The 25,093-nt window shown below is 48.3% G+C and overlaps 1 protein-coding gene and 1 non-coding gene across 3 annotated transcripts in view; both read left to right on the forward strand.

Moving 5' to 3' along the window:
* The window catches only part of CAPN6 (calpain 6), an 89,522-nt gene that overhangs the window by 54,738 nt on the left and 9,691 nt on the right, over positions 1–25,093 (forward strand). For both annotated transcript variants that reach the window (XM_038748104.1, XM_038748103.1), the window contains exons 3-7: positions 9,597–9,728; positions 12,174–12,385; positions 20,105–20,297; positions 21,495–21,688; positions 24,001–24,078. In XM_038748104.1, the coding sequence (XP_038604032.1) occupies positions 9,597–9,728; positions 12,174–12,385; positions 20,105–20,297; positions 21,495–21,688; positions 24,001–24,078 (809 nt within the window). The remainder of the gene's footprint in view (positions 1–9,596; positions 9,729–12,173; positions 12,386–20,104; positions 20,298–21,494; positions 21,689–24,000; positions 24,079–25,093) is intronic.
* Positions 5,580–5,651, forward strand: TRNAD-GUC. Its single transcript has one exon. It is a non-coding gene; the product is annotated as a tRNA-Asp (tRNA).

Genomic DNA, 25,093 nt, shown 5'->3' on the forward strand with positions numbered 1-25,093 from the left:
CCCCACTACTGAGGAGTTCCCAGAGCAGAGGCCTTTGAGACTGCAGCAGGAGGGATTTGGAGCAGACTCAAGGAAGGGTTTTCCATTTAATGAATCAGTCATATTTATTGGGAGTTGACCATGTGCAGAGCACTGTACTAAGCACTTGGGAAAGTACGTTGAAGGAGTTGGTAGATAAGTTTCCTGCCTTCAGTGACCTTACAGTCTAGAGGGGGAGACAGACATTAAATAAATTATGGTCATGTACATAAGTGCTGTGGGGCTGAGGGAGGGATGAATAAAGGTTGCAAATAATAATAATGATGGCACTTATTAAGCGCTTACTATGTGTAAAGCGCTGTTCTAAGCGCTGGGGAGGTTACAAGGTGATCAGGTTGTCCCACGGGGGGCTCCTCAGTCTTAATCCCCATTTTACAGATGAGGTAACGGAGGCACAGAGAAGTGAAGTGACTTGTCCAGAGTCTCACAGCTGACCATTGGCGGAGCAGGGATTTGAACCCATGACCTCTGACTCCAAAGCCCGGGCTCTTTCCACCGAGCCACGCTGCTTCTCTAATCCAAATTGGATTGCAAGCACGCTGCTTGCCAATCCAAGTGCAAGGCGATGCAGAAGGGAACGGGAGAAGAGGAAAAGATGGTCTAGCCGGGGAAGGCTTCTTGGAGGAGTTGCGCCTTCAGTAAGGCTTTGAGGAGGGGGAGAGTAATTGTCCGTTGAATATTCATTCATTCATTCAATCGTATTTATTGAGCGCTTACTGTGAGCCCACTGTTGGGTAGGGACTGTCTCTATATGTTGCCAACTTGTACTTCCCAAGTGCTTAGTACAGTGCTCTGCACACAGTAAGCGCTCAATAAATACGATTGATGATGATGATGATGATGTGCAGAGCACACTTGGGAAGTACAAATTGGCAACATATAGAGACAGTCCTTACCCAACAACGGGCTCACAGTCTAGAAGCGGGGAGACAGACAACAAAACAATTCTGTCCTGGATCCGTCACTTGCCTGCTGTGTGACGTTGGGCAAGTCACCAACTTCTCTGGGCCTCCGTCACCTCATTTCGGACATCTGAGGGAAGAGATTGGCAGCGCCAATCCAAAGGCGGCAAGGCACACGGAGCTTTGCACGGGATGGAGGAGCCGAGGACGGGACTGCGGGAGAGGCGTCTTTTCCAGTGCCGTCATGATGATTGGAGGTAGAACCAGGATAGGCATTGGCAGGACCACGCGGGTCAGGGCCGTCTCCATCAGCGCGTGCTTGGCCGCGATCCTGGAAGAGCCGACGAGGTTCCCGTCGGTCCCTTCCTCCAGTTCCGTGTGCCTCCTCAGCACCACGTTGCAGATCAATCAATCAATCAATCGTATTTATTGAGCGCTTACTGTGTGCAGAGCACTGTACTAAGCGCTTGGGAAGTCCAAGTTGGCAACATAGAGAGACGGTCCCTACCCGACAGCGGGCTCACAGTCTAGAAGGGGGAGACAGAGAACAAAACCAAACATATTAACAAAATAGAATAAATAGAACAGATATGTACAAGTAAAATAGAGTAATACGTACAAATATGTACAAACATATATACAAGGGGGAGACAGAGAACAAAACATATTAACAAAATAGAATAAATAGAATAGATATGTACAGGTAAAATAGAGTAATACGTACGAATATGTATAAACATATATACAAGGGGGAGACAGAGAACAAAACAAAACAAATTAACAAAATAAAATAAATAGAATAAATATGTACAAGTAAAATAGAGTAATACGTACAAATATGTACAAACATATATACAAGGGGGAGACAGAGAACAAAACATATTAACAAAATAAAATAAATAGAATAGATATGTACAAGTAAAATAGAGTAATACGTACAAATATGTACAAGCATATATATAAGGGGGAGACAGAGAACAAAACAAAACATATTAACAAAATAAAATAAATAGAATAGATATGTACAAGTAAAATAGAGTAATATGTACAAATATGTACAAACATATAAGGGGGAGACAGAGAACAAAACATGTTAATAAAGTAAAATAAATAGAATAGATATGTATGAGTAAAATAGAGTAATACGTACAAATATGTACAAACATATATACAAGGGGGAGACAGAGAACAAAACAAAACATATTAACAAAATAAAATAAATAGAATAGATATGTACAAGTAAAATAGAGTAATACATACAAATATGTACAAACATATATACAAGGGGGAGACAGAGAACAAAACAAAACATATTAACAAAATAAAATAAATAGAATAGATATGTATGAGTAAAATAGAGTAATATGTACAAATATGTACAAACATGGGGGAGACAGAACAAAACAAAACATATTAACAAAATAAAATAAATAGAATAGATATGTACAAGTAAAAGAGTAATACGTACAAATATGTGCAAGCATATATATAAGGGGGAGACAGAGAGCAAAACAAAACATATTAACAAAATAAAATAAATAGAATAGATATGTACAAATAAAATAAATAGAGTACTATGTACAAATATATATATATATATAAGGGGGAGACAGAGAACAAAACAAAACATTAAAATAAAATAAATAGAATAGATATGTACAAGTAAAATAAATAGAGTAATACATACAAATATGTACAAACATATAAGGGGGAGACAGAGAACAAAACAAAACATATTAACAAAAAATAAATAGAATAGATATGTACAAGTAAAATAAATGGAGTAATACGTACAAATATGTACAAACATATATAAGGGGGAGACAGAACAAGACAGAACATATTAACAAAATAAAATAAATAGAATAGATATGTACAAGTAAAATAGAGTAATACGTACAAATATGTACAAACGTATATACAAGGGGAAGACAGAGAACAAAACAAAACATATTAACAAAATAAAATAGAATAGATATGTACAAGTAAAATAGAGTAATACGTACAAATACGTACAAACATATATACATATATACAGGTGCTGTGGGGAAAGGAAGCAGGTAGGGAGAGGGGGAGAGGAAGGAGGGGGCTCAGTCTGACTGTGAGCCCCATGTGAGACAACCTGATCATCTTGTATCCTCCCCAGCGCTTAGAACAGTGCTTTGCACGTAGTAAGTGCTTAACGTGTGCCATTATTCTTGTTATTGTTATTATGGGGCTCACAGCATGGCATAGTGGATAGAGCATGGGAGTCAGAAGATCATGGGTTCTAATCCTGACTCCACCACTTGTCTGCTGTGTGACCTTCAGGAAGTCACTTCACTTCTCTGGGCCTCAGTTACCTCATCTGTAAATGGGGATGGAGACTGTGAGCCCTATGTGGGACAGGGACTGTGTCCAGCCCAATTTGCTTGTGTCCAACACAGTGCTTAGTACAGTGCCTGGTACATAGTAAGAGCTTAACAAATACCATCATCACCCCCAGACTGAACCCCCACTTTTCCCTCTCCTCCTCCCCTCCCCATCGTACCCCCGCCCTACCCCCTTTCCCTCCCCACAGCACTTGTATATATTTGTACATATTTATTACTCTATTTTATTTGTACATATTTACTATATTTTATTAATGATGAGTATATAGCCATAACTATTTATTCTGATGGTATTGACACCTGTCTACTTGTTTTGTTTTGTCGTCCGTCTCCCCATTCTAGACTTTGAGCCCATTGTTGGATAGGGACCATCGATATATGTTGCCGATTCGTACTTCCCAGGTACTTAGTACAGTGCTCTGCACACAGAGCTCAATAAATGTGGTTGATGAATGAATGAATATAATCGTTTCTCAAGGCAAATTTGTGAGTTGGTGGAACGGGTGCTGGGAAAATCTTCTTCCCGAGCAGTCCTCCAAACCAGAATGTAAGCTCGTTGTGGGCAGGGAACATGTAAGTTTGTATATTGTACTCTCCCAACTCGTCCAAGTGGTTAGTACAGTGCTGTGCACACAGAGCTCAATAAATGCGGTTGATGAATGAATGAATATAATCGTTTCTCAAGGCAAATTTGTGAGTTGGTGGAACGGGTGTTGGGAAAATCTTCTTCCCGAGCAGTCCTGCAAACCAGAATGTAAGCTCGTTGTGGGCAGGGAACATGTATGGTTTTTATATTGTACTCTCCCAACTCTTCCAAGCGCTTAGTACAGTGCTCTGCACATGGTAAGTGCTCAGTAAATATGTTTTATTGACTACTGGTCTGGTGGGATGGCTACAGTCCGGCCAGGCTTCCAACTCATGTGCTCCGGCCCTGGGGACTCAGGGAACCAGCTTTCTGCCAAGTTTTGACTGGTCTGGTCCAGAGGGGCTGGAGTGAGGGTTTTGTTGTGGTTTTCGTTTTGTTTTTAATGGTAGTTGTTAGTGCTTACATGGTGTAGTGGATCGAGCAATGCCTGGGAGCCAAAAGATCATGGGTTCTAATCCCAGCTCCACCACTTGTCTGTTCTGTGACCTTGCACAAGTCACCTCATCTGTCAAAAATGGGGATTAAGAGTGAGGGACGGGGACTGTGTCCAACCTGATTAACTTGTGTCTAGTCCAGAGCTTAGAACAGCGCTTGGCACTGTCGGCGCTTAGCAAATACCATAATTATGACCATGTAATAATGCTGTGTTGTTATTTATATCAATTCCAGCTTACTGTGTGACAGGCACTGCTCAGACGGGTCAGACGGAGTCTCTGTCCACAGGGGCTCACAGTCTCAATAGGAGGGAGAACAGACACTGAATTCCTGTTTGGGGAAATTGAGGCCCAGAGAAGTGAAGTCATATGCCCAAAGTCACACTGCAGGCAAGTGGTGAAGCTAGGATTCGAACCCAGGTCCTCCGACTTCCGGGCCCATTCATTCAGTCAATCGTCTTTATTGAGCGCTTACGGTGTGCAGAGCACTGTACTGAGCGCTTGGGAAGTCCAAGTTGGCAACATAGAGAGACGGTCCCTACCCAGCAGCGGGCTCACAGTCTAGATGTTGTTCTTCTTACTAAGTCATATATCTATTCTATTTATTTTATTTTGTTAATATGTTTTGTTCTCTGTCTCCCCCTTATATATATGACTTTTGGCTCCCAAGCCTGGGCTCTTTCCACTGAGCCACGCTGCTTCTCATTTCCAATCTCTTTCAGCCCCTTCTCCGTCCATGCCTTGGTCTCTGGGCCTGGAGGGCTTCCTCCAGGCCGATGTTTCCCTGGGGTTTGGGGTTTTTTTATGAGGGTTCCTCCCTGCCCTCCGGCCAAGACAGAGGTGTTTGGCCTCTAACAGACACTTTGGGATTATGGTATGCGTGAGGCCACTCAACACCTCTCCCTTGCCTGCCCAGCTTCCCCTAGCTGAGCAAACCTCTGCCCACCCCCGTGCCCGTCTCCTGTGTCCAGAATGCCCGCCAAATGTGAGACATCCCGTCCACAGGCAGATCCCTGCTTTGGTCCAGAGAAGAATTCTCTGTCCTCCTCCCTTTCCCAGATGCCCCATGACATCGGCCCGGAGGAGGCCCTCCAGGCCCAGAGACCAAGGCATGGAGGGAGAAGGGGTTAAAAGAGATTGGAAATGAGAAGCAGCGTGGCTCAGTGGAAAGAGCCCGGGCTTGTGTTCCTCGTTAGTATAGTGGCGAGTATCCCCGCCTGTCACGCGGGAGACCGGGGTTCGATTCCCCGACGGGGAGAAAAGTACATTTTAAGCGCTTAGTACAGTGCTCTGCACACAGTAAGCACTCAATAAATACGATTGATTGGGAGCCAAAAGTCATGGGTTCTATCCCGTCTCCACCACTTGTCAGTTTTGTGACCTCGGGCAAGTCACTTAACTTCTCTGGGCCTCATCTGTAAAATGGGGATTAAGACTGGGAGCCCCACGTGGGACAGCCTGATCACCTTGTATCCCCCCCAGCGCTTAGAACAGTGCTTCACACATAGTAAGCGCTTAACAAGTGCCGCCATAATTATTATTATTATCTCCCCAATTGGGCATCGACTGTCCAGAAGCAGTTAGTGGTAGGAGAGGCGAGGTGTGAAGTGACTCCAGCGGGCCCAAGTCGGGCGTCTCTGATTCCCAGTCCCCGACCCCGTGTCCCTGACACGAGAATGGAAGCACTCGCGTGAATCATCATCATCATCGATCGTATTTATTGAGCGCTTATTGTGTGCAGAGCACTGTACTAAGCGCTTGGGAAGTACAAGTTGGCAACATAGAGAGACGGTCCCTACCCAGCAGTGGGCTCACAGTCTAGGAAATGGGTGTCAGCAGGAGGAAGGGAGAGGGGAGAGAGGGATCACTTTTCAACAGAAACATTCAGTTCATCAATCAGTCAATCAATCAATCGTATTTATTGAGCGCTTACTATGTGCAGAGCACTGTACTAAGCGCTTGGGAAGTACAAATTGGCAACACATAGAGACAGTCCCTACCCAACAGTGGGCTCACAGTCTAAAAGGGGGAGACGGAGAACAAAACCAAACATACTAACAAAGTAAAATAAATAGAATAGATATGTACAAGTAAAATAAATAGAGTAATAAATATGTACAAACATATATACAGGTGCTGTGGGGAAGGGAAGGAGGTAAGATGGGGGGGATGGAGAGGGGGACGAGGGGGAGCCCATCCTGACCCCGGTCCCGAGGAAAACAAACGGGGAGCCAGGAGAGGCGGCCGACAGCCAGGTTGGGGCGAGCCGGTTTCCTCAGCGGGTCCCCAGTCCTGGCCAAGACATAGCGGGAGGTGGTCCGCTCTCTGGGCCGCCCACGCTCGCATCCTCCAGATGGATTCCTCTGGCCGGCTCTCAGCCCAGAGCGTCCCGCCTCATTCTCCTCGGGGCCCTCGGACCCAGCCCAGGTCACCCTGGTCGAGGCGGTTTCCTCCCAGCCTGGGCTGGACCAGGGACGGCGTTCCCGAGATGCAACGCAACGTGGCTCAGTGGAAAGAGCGTGGGCTTTGGAGTCTGAGGTCATGGGTTCACAATTGTGAGCTGTGTGACTTTGGGCAAGTCACTTCTCTGCACCTCAGTTACCTCATCTGTAAAATGGGGATTAAGACTGTGAGCCCCCCCGTGGGACAACCTGAGCACCTTGTATCCTCCCCAGCGCTTAGAACAGTGCTTTGCACATAGTAAGCACTTAATAAATCCTATTGAGCGCTTAGTACAGTGCTCTGCACACAGTAAGCGCTCAATAAATACGATTGATTTATAATACAATATATACAAATACAAGGCCCTACTGAGCTCACCTCCTCCGGGAGGCCTTCCCAGACTGAGCCCCTTCCTTCCTCTCCCCCTCCTCCCCCTCTTCATCCCCCCATCTTACCTCCTTCCCTTCCCCACAGCACCTGTATATATGTATAGATGTTTGTACATATTTATTACTCTATTCATTTATTTATTTTACTTGTACATATCTATTCTATTTATTTTATTTTGTTAGTATGTTTGGTTTTGTTCTCTGTCTCCCCCTTTTAGACTGTGAGCCCACTGTTGGGTAGGGACTGTCTCTACATGTTGCCAATTTGTACTTCCCAAGCGCCTAGTACAGTGCTCTGCACACAGTAAGCGCTCAATAAATATGATTGATGATGATGATTGATTGGTATTGAGAGCTCACCTCCTCCAGGAGGCCTTCCCAGACTGAGCCCCCTCTTTCCTCTCCCCCCATCCCCCCAGCCCTACCTCCTTCCCCTCCCTGCAGCACCTGTATATAGGTTTGTACAGATTTATTACTCTATTCATTTCACTTGTACATATTTACTATTCTATTTTATTTTGTCAATATGTCTTGTTTTGTTGTCTGTCTCCCCCTTCTAGACCGTGAGCCCGTTGTTGGGTAGGGACCGTCTCTATCTCCCCCTTCTAGACTGTGAGCCAGTTGTTGGGTAGGGACCGTCTCTATATGTTGCCAACTTGTACTTCCCAAGTGTTTAGTACAGTGCTCTGCACACAGTAGGCAATCAATCAGTCGTATTTATTGAGCACTTATCAATAAATATGATTGAATGAATGAATGAGAGCGGCTTGACTGGGGGACTTGAATTGGGCCCGGGAAGTCCCAGAGCAAGGCCTAAGCAGGAGGTGGATGTCCGAGTCCTTCGAAGCCCATAGTGGGGCCCGGAGAGGAGGCTGGGGAAGCTCAGGCCTGCGTGGTTCACCTTAGCCTTAAAGTTTGCCCAGGAAATCATCATCATCATCATCAATCGTATTTATTGAGCGCTTACTGTGTGCAGAGCACTGTACTAAGCGCTTGGGAAGTACAAGTTGGCAACATATAGAGATGGTCCCTACCCAAAAGTGGGCTCACAGTCTAGGAAATGGGTGTCAGCCTGGCGCCTGGGGGGTAACTGTGGTAGAAATCACCGCAGTAGCCACCCCAGGTCAAAACCTCAGCTTCTCCTCTCCACAAAGACCCATCTGGGAGAAAAGATCCACGAAACTGAATTCTGGGGGGCCTTGAAGGATTCGTGACGGGCCCAGAAAATGATGGCTTTGTCCCAGACAGGCAGCCTTTCTGGCAGATGGCGGGGGAGTGTGCACACATGCATCCTCTTTCCCTGCCACTGTCCATCCACCCTTTGTCATGGGCTTTGGTTATTCATTAATTTTAATTGTATATATTTATATGTATTTATTATTTATTTTATTAATATGATGTGGATATAGCTATAATTCTATTCTGATCATCATCATCATCAATCGTATTTATTGAGCGCTTACTATGTGCAGAGCACTGTACTAAGCGCTTGGGAAGTACAAATTGGCAACATATAGAGACAGTCCCTACCCAACAGTGGGCTCACAGTCTAAAAGGGGGAATGTTTCTACTGACTCTGTTGTACGCAGTGCTCTGCCCACATCGCTCAATAATAATAATAATAATGATGGTATTTGTTAAGCGCTTACTATGTGCAAAGCACTGTTCTAAGCACTGGGGAGGTCACAAGGTGATCAGGTATTCCGATGGTGTTGACGCCTGTCTACTTGTTCTGTTGTGTTGTCTGTCTCCCCCTTCTAGACTGTGAGCCCGCTGTTGGGTAGAGCCCATCTCTATGTGTTGCCAACTTGCACTTCCCAAGCGCTTAATACAGTGCTCTGCACACAATAAGCACTCAATAAATACGATTGAATGAATGAATGAATGACTCCCGGTCCCGGGATCTTCCCACTAGCCTGTGCTGTGTGGAGGCAGTGGTAAACCGCTTGCGGATTTTTACCAAGAAAACTCTACGGATACACCACCTGAGCGATCAATCAATCAATCAATCGTATTTATTGAGCGCTTACTATGTGCAGAGCACTGTACTAAGCGCTTGGGAAGTACAAATTGGCATCACAATCACATCACCACGATCGCGGATGGAGGTGGGCGTTCTGGAAGAGAGGTGTCTGCGGTGTTGCAGTGGGTCGGAGACGACTCGACAGCGTAAAGACGAGACAGGAATGGTACTATTTAGGGGGCGCTTACTGCGTGCCAAAAAGGATCCACACATGGGAGGGAGTGATCCTTCTCCTTCTTGGAAGCTCCCGGCTTGGGAGTCGGGATGCGCTCCATGAAGTGGGTTCCGTTTTTGGTCGGAGAAGGCCCTCAGGAGGCGCCGGGGCTGACACTGTGTGCTTTGCCTGCAGGAAATCTGTGAGGACCCGCGCCTGTTCGTGGACGGCATCAGCTCTCATGACTTGCATCAGGGCAAGCTGGGGAACTGCTGGTTCGTGGCGGCCTGCTCCTGCCTGGCCCTCCGGCCCTCTCTCTGGACAAAGGTATCTCCGGACGATTGGGCCGCGTGCCCTGGGCCGTGAGAGCGGTAGCCGGTCATGTTTATTGAGCACTTACTGCGTGCGGAGCCCTGTAGTAAGCGCTTGGGAGAGTACAATATAACAGCCACATTCCCTTTTAGACTGTGAGCCCACTGTTGGGTAGGGACTGTCTCTATATGTTGCCAACTTGTACTTCCCAAGCGCTTAGTCCAGCGCTCTGCACCCAGTAAGCGCTCAATCAATACGATTGATGATGATTCCCTGCCCGCATCAAGCTTACAGTCAAGGTGGCTGGTGTCTCCTTGCCCTTCCCACTGAGATGGGCAGGAAAGGGAAACGTGGTGTAGGGTGAGAGCCTTAGAGAAGCGGCATGGTCTGGTGGAAAGACCGTGGTCCCAAGAGTCGGAGGACTTGAATTCTAATCCCGGCTCTGCCAAGTGCTCGCTGTGTGAACTTGGGCAGGTCATTTAACTTCCCTAGGCCTCAGCTGCGTCATCTGTAAAATGGGGATTGAGACTGTGAGCACCACGTAGGACAGGGATTGGGTCCAACCTGATTAGCTTGTATCTACCCCAATCAATCAATCATCAATCGTATTTATTGAGCGCTTACTGTGTGCAGAGCACTGTACTAAGCGCTTGGGAAGTACAAGTTGGCAACATATAGAGACGGTCCCTACCCAACAGCGGGCTCACAGTCTAAAAGGGGGAGACAGAGAACAAAACCAAACATATTAACAAAATACAATAAATAGAATAAATATGTACAAGTAAAATAGAGTAATAAATAGGTACAAACATATATACATATATACAGGTGCTGTGGGGAGGGGAAGGAGGTAAGACGGGGGATGGGGATGAGGGGGAGAGGAAGGAGGGGGCTCAGTCTGGGAAGGCCTTTGCTGTGTGACCTTGGGCAAGTCACTTCAATTCTCTGGGCCTCAGTTACCTCATCTGTAAAATGGGGATAGAGACTCTGAGCTCCATGTGGGACAGGGACGGTGTCCAACCCAATTATCTTATATCCAACCCAGTGCTTAATACAGTACCTGGCACATAGTAAGTACTTAACAAATGCCACAGTTATTATTATTCCCATTACTATTATTCTAAAAGACCTCTTTTTAAAAATGGTATTTAAGTGTTTACTATGTGGCAGGCATTGTAGTAAGTACTGAGGTAGATGCAGTCCCCGTCCCACCAGAGGCACACAGTCTTAATCCCCATTTTCCAGATGAGGTAACTGAGGCACAGAGAAATGAAGTGACTTGCCCAGGGTCACACAGCGGACGGACGGCAGAGCTGGGATGGGAACCCAGGTCCTCTGACTCCCAGGGTGCTTGCTGTTTCCACGAGACCGCTCTGCTTCTCAAGAATCACACCCACCATGGGGTTTAAACCCCACGATCCTGAGATTAAGATGATGATGATGATGATGATGGTATTTTTTAAACGCTTACAATGAGTCAAGCATTGTTCCAAGTGCTGGGGTAGATCCAAGCTTATCAGGGGGCTGCTTCTCTGTTCCACATGGGGCTCACGGTCTTCATCTAGACTGTAAACCCGCTGTTGGATCGGGACCGTCTCTATATGTTGCCAACTTGTACTTCCCAAGCGCTTAGTACAGTGCTCTGCACACAGTAAGCGCTCAATAAATACGACTGAATGAGTGAATCCCCATTTTAAAGATGAGGTAACAGAGGTGACACAGCAGGCAAGGGGCAGAGCCGGGATTAGAACCCAGGTCCTTCTGACTCCCGGGCCTGTGCTCTTTAATAATAATGGCATTTATTAAGCACTTACTAGGTGCAAAGCACTGTTCAAGCGCTTAGTACAGTGCTCTGCACACAGTAAGCACTCAATAAATACGATTGATGGGGAGGTTACAAGGTGGTCAGGTTGTCCCTCGGGGGGCTCACGGTCTTAATCCCCATTTTACAGATGAGGGAACCGAGGCACAGAGAAGTGAAGTCACATAGCTGTCAATGGGCGGAGCCGGGATTTGAACCCATGACCTCCGACTCCAAAGCCCGGGCTCTATCCGCTAAGCCGTGCTGCTTCCACGCTGCCTCGCGGTCTACCGCCTGAGCTGGACAGGAAAGAGCCCGGGCTTTGGAGTCAGAGGTCATGGGTTCAAATCCCGGCTCTGCCAACTGTCAGCTGTGTGACCTTGGGCGAGTCGCTTCACTTCTCTGGGCCTCAGCGACCTCATCTGTAAAACGGGGCTGAAGACTGTGAGCCCCAAGCGGGACAACCTGATCACCTTGTATCCTCCCCAGCGCTTAGAACAGTGCTGTGCGCATAGTAAGCGCTTAACAAGTGCCATCATTATTATTATTATTATTATTATTATTATACTAGAGCTAGTCTCTGTTGGTTGAGTTGCCCGTGGAGGTCACCTGTAAAACGGGCCCTCTCCACGGGGGCCACGACGTCTTCCCCTCCGCAGGTGATCCCCAAGGCCAAGGAGCAAGAGTGGGACCCCAGGAAGCGGCCGGAGTGCTACGCGGGGATATTCCACTTCCGATTTTGGTGCTTTGGAGAGTGGCTGGACGTGGTCGTCGATGACCTGCTGCCCACCATCCACGGAGAGCTCATCTTCTGCCACTCCAACGTCCAGAACGAGTTCTGGAGTGCCCTGCTGGAGAAAGCCTATGCCAAGTAAGCTGCTTGGGGGGGCTCGCCCGGTCCTGGACCCGAGACTGTGAGCCCACCGTCTCTATACGTTGCCAACTTGGACTTCCCAAGCGCTTAGTCCAGTGCTCTGCACACGGTAAGCGCTCAATAATAATAATAATGGCATTTATTAAGCGCTCACTATGTGCCAAGCACCGTTCTAAGCGCTGGGGAGGTTCCAAGGTGATCAGGTTGTCCCACGGGGGGCTCACAGTCTTCATCCTCATTTTCCAGATGAGGTCGCTGAGGCCCAGAGAAGTGAAGCGACTCACCCAAGGTCACCCAGCTGACAGTTGGCGGAGCCGGGATTTGAACCCGTGACCTCTGACTCCAAAGCCCGGGCTCTTTCCTCTGAGCCACGCTGGTTCTCGGTCAATAGATACGATTGATTGATTGGGAGGAGGCCTTCCTGGGAGAGGCGGGCAGAGGGGAGCGCAGGCTTCGTTCCAGACTGGAGCGTTGGCGGAGGGAGGAAGGGAGCCTTGGGCCTCCGCCGCTGCCTTAATAATAATAATAATTCCTCCGCCAACCCTACCGACTTGTACTTCCCAGCGCCTAGTACAGTGCTCTGCACACAGTAAGCGCTCAATAAATCCGATTGAATGAATGAATGAATTTATTAAGCGCTTACTATGTGCAAAGCACCGTTCTAAGCGCTGGGGAGGTTACAAGGTGATCAGGCTGTCCCGTGGGGGGCTCACGGTCTTCACCCCCGTTTTACAGATGAGGTAAGTGAGGCCCAGAGAAGTGACTTGCCCAAAGTCACACAGCTGACAATTGGCGGAGCTGGGATTTGAACCCATGACTCTTGACTACAAAGCCCGGGCTGTTTCCACTGAGCCACGCTGCTTCTCTACAGGACCTGGGGGCGGAAGGGGGGCCCCATACCGGCAGCTGCCGAGGAATCGGTCCCTTGGGCTCCTCGTTCATTCATTCGGTCGTATTTATTGAGCGCTTACTGTGTGCAGAGCACTGTACTAAGCGCTTGGGAAGTCCAAGTTGGCAGCGTGGAGGTCACCTTTCTGGGTAGTGCCGCTCAGCTGGTTGCGGGCTTTGGTGGCCATCTCCCACTCGGGTCGATGGGGACGGGGGTTGGTTGGTACCGGGGTCATCAATCAATCAACCCATCGTATTAATCAATGGTATTTACTGAGCGCTTCCTAGGTGCACAGCGCTTTTATGAAGCCCTTGGGAGAGTCCAATATAACCGAGTTAGTAGACATGTTCCCTGCCCACAACGAGCTGACAGTCTGTGCAGCCGTAAGCCCCGCAGCCCAAGCTGGTCACTTTATCCTGCGCCTCGCTCGCTAAAAAACCTCCCGCCCCGGAGGGCCCAGGCACCAGAGAAGCAGCGTGGTTCAGTGGAAAGAGCCCGGGCTTTGGAGTCAGAGGTCGTGGGTTCAAATGCCGACTCTGCCACATCTGCTGTGTGACCTTGGGCAAGTCACTTCACTTCTCTGAGCCTCGGTTACCTCATCTGGAAAAGGGGGATGAAGACTGGGAGCCCCACATGGGACAACCTCATCACCTTGTAACCTCCCCAGCGCTTAGAACAGCGCTCTGCACATAGTAAGCGCTTAATAAATGCCATTATTATTATTAATATGGAGCGAGAGAAGCAGCGTGGCCTAGTGGAGAGAGCAGAAGGATCTGGGTTCTAATCCCAGCTCTGACAACTGCTTGCTGAGTGACCTTGGGCAAGTCACCTGACGTCCCTGCGCCTCAGTTTCCTCAACTGTATAAAGGGACTTAAACCTGTTCCTCCCTCCTACTCAGACTGTGAGCCCCTTGTGGGACAGGGATCGGGTCTGATTTAACTTGCACCTACCCCAGCGCTTAGAACAGTGTTTAATACACAGTAAGCGCTTAACAAAAATGGTTTTTTTTAAAAAAAAAAAAGAAAGAAAAGAGCAGGAATCCTCAGACACCGGCCCACCCCATGATACAGCCCCAGTACCTTCTTTACTGGGCCTCAGTGACCTCATCTGTAAAATGGGGATTAAGACTGTGAGCCCCAAGTGGGACACCCTCATCACCTTGTATCCCCCCGGCGCTTAGAGCAGTGCTTTGCACATAGTAAGCGCTTAACAAATGCCATCATTATTATTATTATTATTATTTACAGTCTCTAGACTGTAAGCTCACGATGGACAGGAAATTCATTCATTCATTCAATCGTATTTATTGAGCGCTTACTGTGTGCGGAGCACTGTACTAAGCGCTTGGGAAGTCGGCAGCATATAGAGACGGTCCCTACCCAGCAACAGGCTCACAGTCTAGAAGGGGTGTGTTTACCAATTCATATTATTATATGATACTTGCCCAAGTGCTTAGTACAGTCTTAGTCCAAGTGCTTAGGGGGATTTTTAGACTGTGAGCCCACTGTTGGGTAGGGACCGTCTCTATACGTTGCCAACTTGTACTTCCCAAGCGCTTAGTACAGTGCTCTGCACACAGTAAGCGCTCAATAAATATGACAATGAATGAATGAATAAATACGATTGATTGATTGATTACAGTCCTATACACATAGTAAGCGCTCAATAAAAACTGATTGATTCCTTGAAAATGTTCACCTTTTGGCAGTGGCTCCACCAAGGGATATATTTTCCTGAATCCTGACTGATAATAAATCGATATCCATTAATAATTATGGCTCCTTTTTTTAATGGTATTTCTTGAGCGCTTACTCTGTGCCAGGCACTGTACTAAGCCCTGAGGTAGACACAAGTAGACATAGTCCTTATCCTATGTAGGGCTTAATGTCCATTTTAATGTCCATTTTACAGAGAGGTAACTGAGGCCCAGAGAAGTGAAGTGAGTTACCCAAGGTCACACAGCAGGCATGATGGGGCTGGGATTAGAACCCGGGTTCTCCACCTCCCAAGCCCATGCTCTATTAGATCAAGCTGCTTCTTATTAAGCGCTTACTATGTGCCAAGCACTGTAAGAAGTACTGGAGTAGATACAAGACTAGACAGGGACTAAGTAGGAAGGCATAGGGTCATGAGCTATTAAATAAATACTATTCTATTTATTTTGTTAATGATTTGCATCTAGCTTTACTTGTATTTATTCTGAGGACTTGACCCCTGTCCACGTGTTTTGTTTTGTTGTCTGCCTCCCCCTTCAAGACTGTGAGCCCGTTGTTGGGTAGGGGCCGTCTCTGTATGTTGCCAACTTGTCCTTCCCAAGCGCTTAGTACAGTGCTCTGCACGCAGTCAGCGCTCAATAAATGCGATTGAATGAATGGAGAGCGCTGTACTAAGTGCTTGGGAGAGTACAACATAGAGAAGCAGCGTGGCTATAGAGAAGCAGCGTGGCTCAGTGGAAATAGCCCGGGCTTTGGAGTCAGAGGTCGTGGGTTCGAATCCCGGCTCTGCCAACTGTCAGCTGTGTGACTTTGGGCAAGTCACTTCACTTCTCTGGGCCTCAGTTCTCTCATCTGTAAAACGGGGGTTAAGACTGTGAGCCCCACATGGGGCAACCTGATCACCTTGTATCCTCCCCAGCGCTTAGAACAGTGCTTTGCACATAGTAAGCGCTTAATAAATGCCGTCATTATTATTATTATTATTACAACATGACGATAAACACACCCATTCCCTGCCCACAAGGAGCTTAGGGTCTAGAAAAGCAGCGTGGCTCAGTGGAAAGAGCCCGGGCTTTGGAGTCAGAGGTCAGGGGTTCAAATCCCAGCTCCGCCCCTTGCCAGCTGGGTGACTCTGGGCAAGTCACTTCTCTGGGCCTCAGTTCCCTCATCTGTAAAATGGGGGAATCAGTGGGACAAACTGATCACCTTGCAACCTCCCCAGCGCTTAGAACAGTGCTTTGCGTATAGTAAGCGCTTAATAAATGCCATTATTATTATTATTAGAGGGGGAGACGGACATTCATAAAAATTACAGATATGGACGTGAGTGGCGGTGACTGCCAGGTGGGTAGGGCCTGGGGGGGGCAGAAATTGGGCTGGGAACGCCGCCCCTTCCCACACAGGATCGCTTCCCACCCTTGCTCCTTTCCTTTCCCGCCTCCGGCCCGGGGTCCGAGCGCTAATCTCCAGCGCAGGAATCGAGCGAGATTTCCTCCCCTTTTGTGTACACATTCCCAAGGATCTTAGTCACGTTGGCCCCACTCAGCCCTGCCGGGGGGCCGGGAGGGGGATTCGAGGGCATCAGCTACCGAAATGCCGGCTTCCAGTCCGGGCTGGGACCTCGTGCCCGGGACCTCCGCTGTGAGACTCGGTTTATCCAGCTGGGAAACAGTCCAACGGGGACGGCTCGGAAAAGCCATCGGCCTCGGACGTTCCCCTCAGCTCCCTCCATCCTCATCTCTCTAGCCGGGCTTAATCAGGGTGGGGCAGATGGCACAGTGGGTAGAGCACAGGCCCACGAGTCAGAAGGTCATAATGATAATAATAATAATGGCATTTATTGAGCGCTTACTATGTGCTAAGCAGTGTTCTGGACGCTGGGAAGGTTACAAGGTGATCAGCCACGAGCCACGATCTACACTGTTCCGCTAACAATAATAATAATGATGGCATTTGCTAAGCGCTTGCCATGTGCAAAGCACTGTTCTAAGCGCTGGGGGGATATAACATGATCAGGTTGTCCCACGTGGGGCTCACAGTCTTCATCCCCCATTTACAGATGAGGGAACTGAGGCTCAGAGAAGTTAAAAGTGACTTGCCCAAGGTCACGCAGCAGACATGGGATTCGAACCCGTGACCTCTGACTCCAAAGCCCGGGCTCTTTCCACTGAGCCACGCTGCTTCTAGCCTGTGAGCCCGCTGTTGGGGAGGGACCGTCTGTAGATGTTGCCAACTTGTACTTCCCAAGCGCTTAGTACAGTGCTCTGAGCACAGTAGGCGCTCAATAAATACGATTGAATGAATGAATGAATAATCCCAGCTCCTCCACTCGTCTGCTGTGTCACCTGGGGGAAGTTACTTCAGTTCTCTGGGCCTAAGGTATCTCTTCAGTATAATAGGGGATTCATTCATTCAGTCGGATTTACTGAGCGCTTACTGTGGGCAGAGCATCATCATCATCATCAATCGTATTTATTGAGCGCTTACTCTGTGCAGGGCACTGTACTAAGCACTTGGAAAGTACAATTCAGCAAGCAGTAGAGACAATCCCTACCCAACAACGGGCTCACAGTCTAGAACCTTGTAACTTCCCCGGCGCTTAGAACAGTGCTTTGCACATAGTAAGCGCTTAACAAATACCATTATTATTATTATTATTATTATTATAGAAACGGGCTCACAGTCTAGAACTGTGAGCTCCACGTGAGACAGGGACTGTGTCCAACCCGATTTGCTTGTATCCAATCCACCGCTTAGTACAGTGCTTGGCACATTGTAAGCGCTTAACAAATACCATAATAATAATTGATAATGATAATGATAATAACAATAATAATAATAATAAATGAAGCCACCACTGCAGACTAGATGCCCATGAGGGCTCTTTGCGGGGCTGGGAATCCATTCTTCCCCCTCCCTCCCCACCCCACGGCACTTATGTATATATATTTATATCGATAATTCCATTTATTTATGTTGATGCCTGTTTACTTGTACTGATGTCTTTCTCCCCCGCCTAGACTGTAAGCCCGGAGTGGGCGGGGATTTTCTCTCTTTATTGCTGTATTGTACTTTCCAAGCGCTTAGTACAGTGCTCTGCCCACAGTAAGCGCTCCATAAATACAAAATGAACGAATGCAGTGGCAGAACAAGAGGGCAGGGCTTCTAGGGGGAGAAACATTTTCAAACAGGGCTATCAGACTCCGAACTTCGAGGCTGAAGCTGGTAGGCAGGGGAGGGGGTGGCCAGTAAGCTCACTTTGCCTGTCTATAAAGTGGAGAAAGTAGCCTGTCCTCCCTCCTCCGATATGGTGAGCCCCTGGTGGTAAAGGGACTCTGTCCAACCTGATTATCCAATTATTCCAATCCAGTTATCCAGTTATAAATCCAATTATTCTGGATTTATCCCCGTGCTTAATAATAATAATAATAATTGTGATATTTGTTAAGCGCTTACCGTGTGCTTATCCATGACCTTCTGGCTCCCAGGCGCGTGCTCTGTCCGCTGTCGGAACAATTAGAGACTCTCAGAGCTGGAAAGGGCACTGTTGTAGTCATAGAAGTGTGGCGAGAGCGAAGGGCTCGGGAGTCAGAAGGACCTGGGTTCTAATCCCGGCTCCGCCACTTGTCAGCTGTATGACTTTGGGCAAGTCCCTTCATTTCTCTGGGCCTCAGTCTGCCCATCTGTAAAATGGAGATAAAGGGAGCAAGCCCCATATGGGACAAAGGACTGTGTCCAACCTGATTGATGGTCATGGGTTCGAATCCCGGCTCCGCCACGTCTGCTGTATGACTTTGGGCAAGTCCCTTCATTTCTCTGGGCCTCAGTCTGCCCATCTGTAAAATGGGGATAAAGGGAGCAAGCCCCATATGGGACAAAGGACTGTGTCCAACCTGATTGATGGTCATGGGTTCTAATCCCGGCCCTGCTGAGAGCTCACCTCCTCCAGGAGGCCTTCCCAGACTGAGCCCCTTCTTTCCTCTCCCCCTCGTCCCCCTCTCCATCCCCCCGTTTTACCTCCTTCCCTTCCCCACAGCACCTGTATATATGTATATATGGTTGTACATATTTATTACTCTATTTATTTATTTATTTATTTTACTTGTACATTTCTATCCTACTTATTTTATTTTGTTGGTATGTTTGGTTCTGTTCTCTGTCTCCCCCTTTTAGACTGTGAGCCCACTGTTGGGTAGGGACTGTCTCTATGTGATGCCAATTTGTACTTCCCAAGCGCTTAGTACAGTGCTCTGCACATAGTAAGCGCTCAATAAATACGATTGATTGATTGATTGATTGCCACGTCTGCTGTATGACTTTGGGCAAGTCCCTTCATTTCTCTGGGCCTCAGTCTGCTCATCTGTAACATGAGGATAAAGGAAGCAAGCCCCATATGGGACAAAGGACCGTGTCCAACCTGATGGATGGTCATGGGTTCGAATCCCGGCTCCGCCACTTGTCAGCCATATGACTTTGGGCAAGTCACTTCATTTCTCTGGGCCTCAGTCTGCTCATCTGTAAAATGGGGATAAAGGGAGCCAGCCCCATATGGGACAAAGGACCGTGTCCAACCTGATTAGACTGTGAGCCCAATGTTGGGTAGGGACTGTCTGTATATGTTGCCAATTTGTACTTCCCAAGCACTTAGTACAGTGCTCTGCACATAGTAAGCGCTCAATAAATATGATTGATTGATGGTCATGGGTTCGAACCCCAGCTCCGCCACTTGCTAGCTGTGCGACCTTGGGCGAGTCATTTAACTTCTCTGTGCCTCAGTTACCTCATCTGTAAAATGGGGGTTAAGACCGTGAGCCCCACGTGGGACAACCTGATCACCTTGTCTCCCCCCGCCGGCGCTTAGAACAGTGCTTTGCACATAGTAAGCGCTTAACAAATACGATTGAATGAATGAATGAACAAATACCATCATTATTATTACCCCAGTGCTCGGCACTTAGTAAGTGCTCATCAAATACCGTACTGATTATTATTATTATTATTTACGGAACACTAGGAGAGTACAGACTGCAGCAGCGACGGGTTCCCTGCCCACAGGGCGCTTGCGCTTGAAGGAGGCAGAGGGCCGGCGTGAGCGTGCCGTATTTCCGCAGGCTGGCGGGCTGCTATGAGGCCCTGGACGGCGGGAGCACCGTGGACGCCCTGGTGGACTTCACCGGAGGCTTGGCCGAGTCCATCGACCTGCGCAAGGGCCGCTACGGCGAGCACATCACGGAGCAGACCAAGCTGTTCGAGGACATACTCAAGGCACACCGCCGCGGCGGGCTCATCAGCTGCTCCATCCTGGTACGCGGGCTGGGCGGGCGGGCGGGCGGGCGGCCGCCGGGGAGCATCACCAAACCTCGCACCTCTGGTGGCCTGAGAACCCAAGGGTGACGCCGGGCTTGGCGAAACCACTTAATTGTGGTTAGTAATTGTGGTTTTTGGTTAATCAATCAATCAGTCGTATTTCTTCAGTGCTTACTGTGTGCAGAGCACTGGACTAAGCGCTTGGGAAGTCCAAGTTGGCAACATACAGAGACGGTCCCTACCCAACCGTGGGCTCACAGTCTAAAAGGGGGAGACAGAGAACAAAACCAAACATACTAAGAAAATAAAATAAATAGAATAGATATGTACAAGTAAAATAAATAAATAGAATAATAAATATGTACAGACATATACACATATATACAGGTGCTGTGGGGAAGGTAAGATGGGGGGGATGGAGAGGGGGACGAGGGGGAGAGGAAGGAAGGGGCTCAGTCTGGGAAAATGGGGATTGACTGTGAGCCCCATGGGGGACAGGGACTGTCCCCCACCCGATTACCTTGTTTCTACCCCAGCGCTTAGAACAGTGCCTGGCACATAGTAAGCGCTTAACAATTACCTAGAAGCAGCCTGGCTCAGTGGAAAGAGCCTGGGCTTTGGAGTCAGAGGTCCTGGGTTCAAATCCAGGCTGTATATATACCTGTATATATGTATTTACATATTTATCACCCTGTTTATTTATTTTACTTGTACATATCTATTCTATTTATTTTATTTTGTTAGTATGTTTGGTTTTGTTCTCTGTCTCCCCCTCTTAGACTGTGAGCCCACTGTTGGGTAGGGACTCTCTCTATATGTTGCCAACTTGTACTTCCCAAGCGCTTAGTACAGTGCTCTGCACACAGTAAGCACTCAATAAATACGATTGATGATGATCCCGGCTCCTCCAATTGTCAGCTGTGTGACTTCGGGCAAGTCACTGAACTTCTCTGGGCCTCAGTTCCCTCATCTGTAAAATGAGGATTGACTGTGAGCCCCCTGTGGGACAACCTGATCACCTTGTAACCTCCCCAGCGCCTAGAACAGTGCTTTGCACATAGCAAGTGCTTGATAAATGCTATTATTATTATTATTAATTACTATAAAAAAAACCCAACTTGCCTTGAGCTGTGGGGTCCGGGAGCATGTGCCGGCGGCTCATCTCCCGGGCCCGCGGGGCTCTGTGTGCCCCAGCCGCTGTCGCCTACGGATCGGGAGGTGGAGACGGCGCACGGGCTGGTGAAGGGCCATGCCTATTCGGTGACGGACGTGCGGAAGGTGCGCCTCGGGGACCGGCTCCTGGCCATCTTCCGGGCGGAGAAGCTCTTCATGGTCCGGATGAGGAATCCCTGGGGCAGGCGCGAGTGGAGCGGCCCCTGGAGTGACGAGTGAGTGCAGAGCGCCGGGGCACACGGGCTCCGGTTCAGGGAGGGCTTGGGGGCCGGGAGCCAGTGGTTCAACGGGGACACGCTTAGTACAGTGCTCTGCACATGGTAAGCGCTCAATAAATACGATTGATGATGATGATGATGTGGGCTGGTGTCGCCTAGTCCGAAGGAAGGTTTTCCCAAAGGTCGGTAAGGCTCTTTCCCCTCCCGTATGGAAACGTCGAGCCCCGGAATCTAGGCATTTGGTTTGAGATGGTTTGTTCTGCCCCGAGTATTTGGCGATGAACTTTCTGGGGGTGACGGCCCTTAAAGAATGTGATTTCCAACCACCACGGCGGAATTTTCGCTCCCATCCTTCAGTCTGTCTGTTCTTATCCCATCTGGCTCACCTCCTCCAGAAGGCCTTCCCAGACTGAGCCCCTTCCTTCCTCTCCCCCTCGTCCCCCTCTCCATCCCCCCATCTTACCTCCTTCCCTTCCCCACAGCACTTGTATATATGTATATATGTTTGTACGTATTTATTACTCTACTTATTTATTTTACTTGTACATAATAATAATAATGATAATGGCATTTATTAAGTGCTTACTATGTGCAAAGCACTGTTCAAAGCGCTGGAGGGGATACAAGGTGATCAAGTTATCCCACGTGGGGCTCACAGTCTTAGTCCCCATTTTACAGGTGAGGTAACTGAGGCTCAGAGAAGTTAAGTGACTTGCCTGAGGTCACACAGCAGACATGTGGCGGAGCTAGGATTCGAACCCATGACCTCTGACTCCAAAGCCCGGGCTCTTTCCACGGAGCCACGCTGCTTCTCTATCTGTTCTATTTATTTTATTTTGTTAGTATGTTTGGTTTTGTTCTCTGTCTCCCCCTTTTAGACTGTGAGCCCACTGTTGGGTAGGGACTGTCTCTATATGTTGCCAGCTTGTACTTCCCAAGCGCTTAGTACAGTGCTGTGCACACAGTAAGCACTCAATAAATACGACTGATTGATTGATTGATTGATCTGGCTGTCCTACAGCCAACCAGGCCTGCATAACCTCCTCAATCAAATCAGTCGTATTTATTGAGCACTTTTGGTGTGCAGAGCAGAAAGAGAAGCAGCGTGGCCCAGTGGAAAGAGCCTGGGCTTGGGAGCCAGAGGTCATGGGTTCTAATCCCAGCTCCACCGCTTGTCAGCTGTGTGACCTTGGGCAAGTCACTTAACTTCTCTGCGCCTCAATTACCTCATCTGTCAAATGGGGATTAAGACTGTGAGCCCCATGTGGGACAGCCTGATTACCTTGGATCTCCCCCAGCGCTTAGAACAGTGCCTGCCACATAGTAAGCGCCTAACAAATGCCATCATTATTGTTATCACTAAGTGGTTGGGACAGTACACTGTAACTCCTTTTAGACTCCCCCTTTTAGACTCCCCTTTTAGACTGTGAGCCCACTGCTGGGTAGGGACTGTCTCTGTATGTTGCCAACTTGTACTTCCCAAGCACTTAGTACAGTGCTCTGCACACAGTAAGCGCTCAATAAATACTATTGATTGATTGATTGTTTAACAATAAAACAGAGTTGGTAGGCACATTTTTTACCCTCAGCGAGCTTACAATCTAAAGAGATGAATTTATAGTTTAGAGGGAGCTTGGTCAATCAATCAATCAATCGTATTTATTGAGCGCTTACTGTGTGCAGAGCACTGTACTAAGCGCTTGGGAAGTACAAGTTGGCCACATATAGAGACAGTCCCTACCCAACAGTGGGCTCACAGTCTAAAAGGGGGGAGACAGAGAACAAAACCAAACATACTAACAAAATAAAATAAATAGAATAGATATGTACAAGTAAAATAGAGTAATAAATATGTACAAACATATATACATATATACAGGTGCTGTGGGGAAGGGAAGGAGGTAAGATGGAAAGGGGGACGAGGGGGAGAGGCAGGAAGGGGCTCAGTCTGGGAAGGCCTCCTGGAGGAGGTGAGCTCTCAGTAGGGCCTTGAAGGGAGGAAGGGGAAATCATCAATCGTATAATCATCATAATAATCAATAACAATCGTATTTATTGAGCGCTTACTGTGTGCAGAGCACTGTACTAAGCACTTGGGAAGTCCAAGTTGGCAACATATAGAGACGGTCCCTACCCAACAGTGGGCTCACAGTCTAAAAGAATGCTCCAGAGCCTGGTAAAGACCTAGCCCAAGTCCGAGCACCGGGTCCCTGGGGGCTGGCATAGAGAGAGGAGCGCAGCGGGCACCATCCGGGTTCAGGGTGCCCTCCTGATGGTGGAATGCCCGGGGGCATCTTCTTTACCCACAGCTCCGAAGAGTGGCAGAGAGTGAGCCGGGCAGAGCGGGCGAACCTGGGCCTGACCGTGGCAGACGACGGAGAGTTCTGGTGAGCGGAGCCACTTGTGAGGGCCGGGGCGCGGGGAAGAGGGCCACCTGCATCCCAGGGCCATGCCCGGGGGCTGGCGAGAAACCAGGAGAAGCCAAGAAGCCCCTGGACATAGTAGTTCCCGGCCTTTGTTGAATGCCCCAAACCTACTGGTTATAGTATTTTAACTTGGTAATGCACACTAGGTAGTTGAGGCCAAAGAATGTGGCAACATATAGAGACAGTCCCTACCCAACAGCGGGCTCACAGTCTAAAAGGGGGAGACAGAGAACAAAACCAGACATACTAACACAATAAAATAAATAGAATAGATAGGTACAAGTAAAGTAGAGTAATAAATATGTACATACATATATACAGGTGCTGTGGGGAAGGGAAGGAGGTAAGATGGGGGGGATGGAGAGGGGGACGAGGGGGAGAGGAAGGAAGGGGCTCAGTCTGGGAAGGCCTCCTGGAGGAGGTGAGCTCTCAGTAGGGCCTTGAAGGGAGGAAGGGGAAATGCTCCAGAGCCTGGTAAAGACCTAGCCCAAGTCCGAGCAACGGGTCCCCGGGGGCCGGCATAGAGAGAGGAGACTCCACATTCACTCAACTGTGATGATGATGATGGCATTTGTTAAGCGCTTACTAGGTGCAAGGCACTGTTCTTAAGCGCTGAGGTGAATACAAGGTGATCAGGTTGTCCCACGTGGGGCTCACAGTCTTAATCCCCGTTTTACAGATGAGGGAACTGGGGCACAGAGAATAATAATAATAATAATAATAATAATGGCATTTATTAAGCACTTGCTATGTGCAAGGCACTGTTCTGAGCGCTGGGGTGAATACAAGGTGATCAGGTTGTCCCACGTGGGGCTCACAGTCTTAATCCCCATTTTACAGATGAGGGAACTGGGGCACAGAGAATAATAATAATAATAATAATGGCATTTATTAAGCACTCACTATGTGCAAGGCACTGTTCTGAGCGCTGGGGTGAATACAAGGTGATCAGGTTGTCCCACGTGGGGCTCACAGT

Source organism: Tachyglossus aculeatus, chromosome 6, assembly GCF_015852505.1.
Source record: "Tachyglossus aculeatus isolate mTacAcu1 chromosome 6, mTacAcu1.pri, whole genome shotgun sequence".
NCBI classification, from domain to species: Eukaryota; Metazoa; Chordata; class Mammalia; order Monotremata; family Tachyglossidae; genus Tachyglossus; species Tachyglossus aculeatus.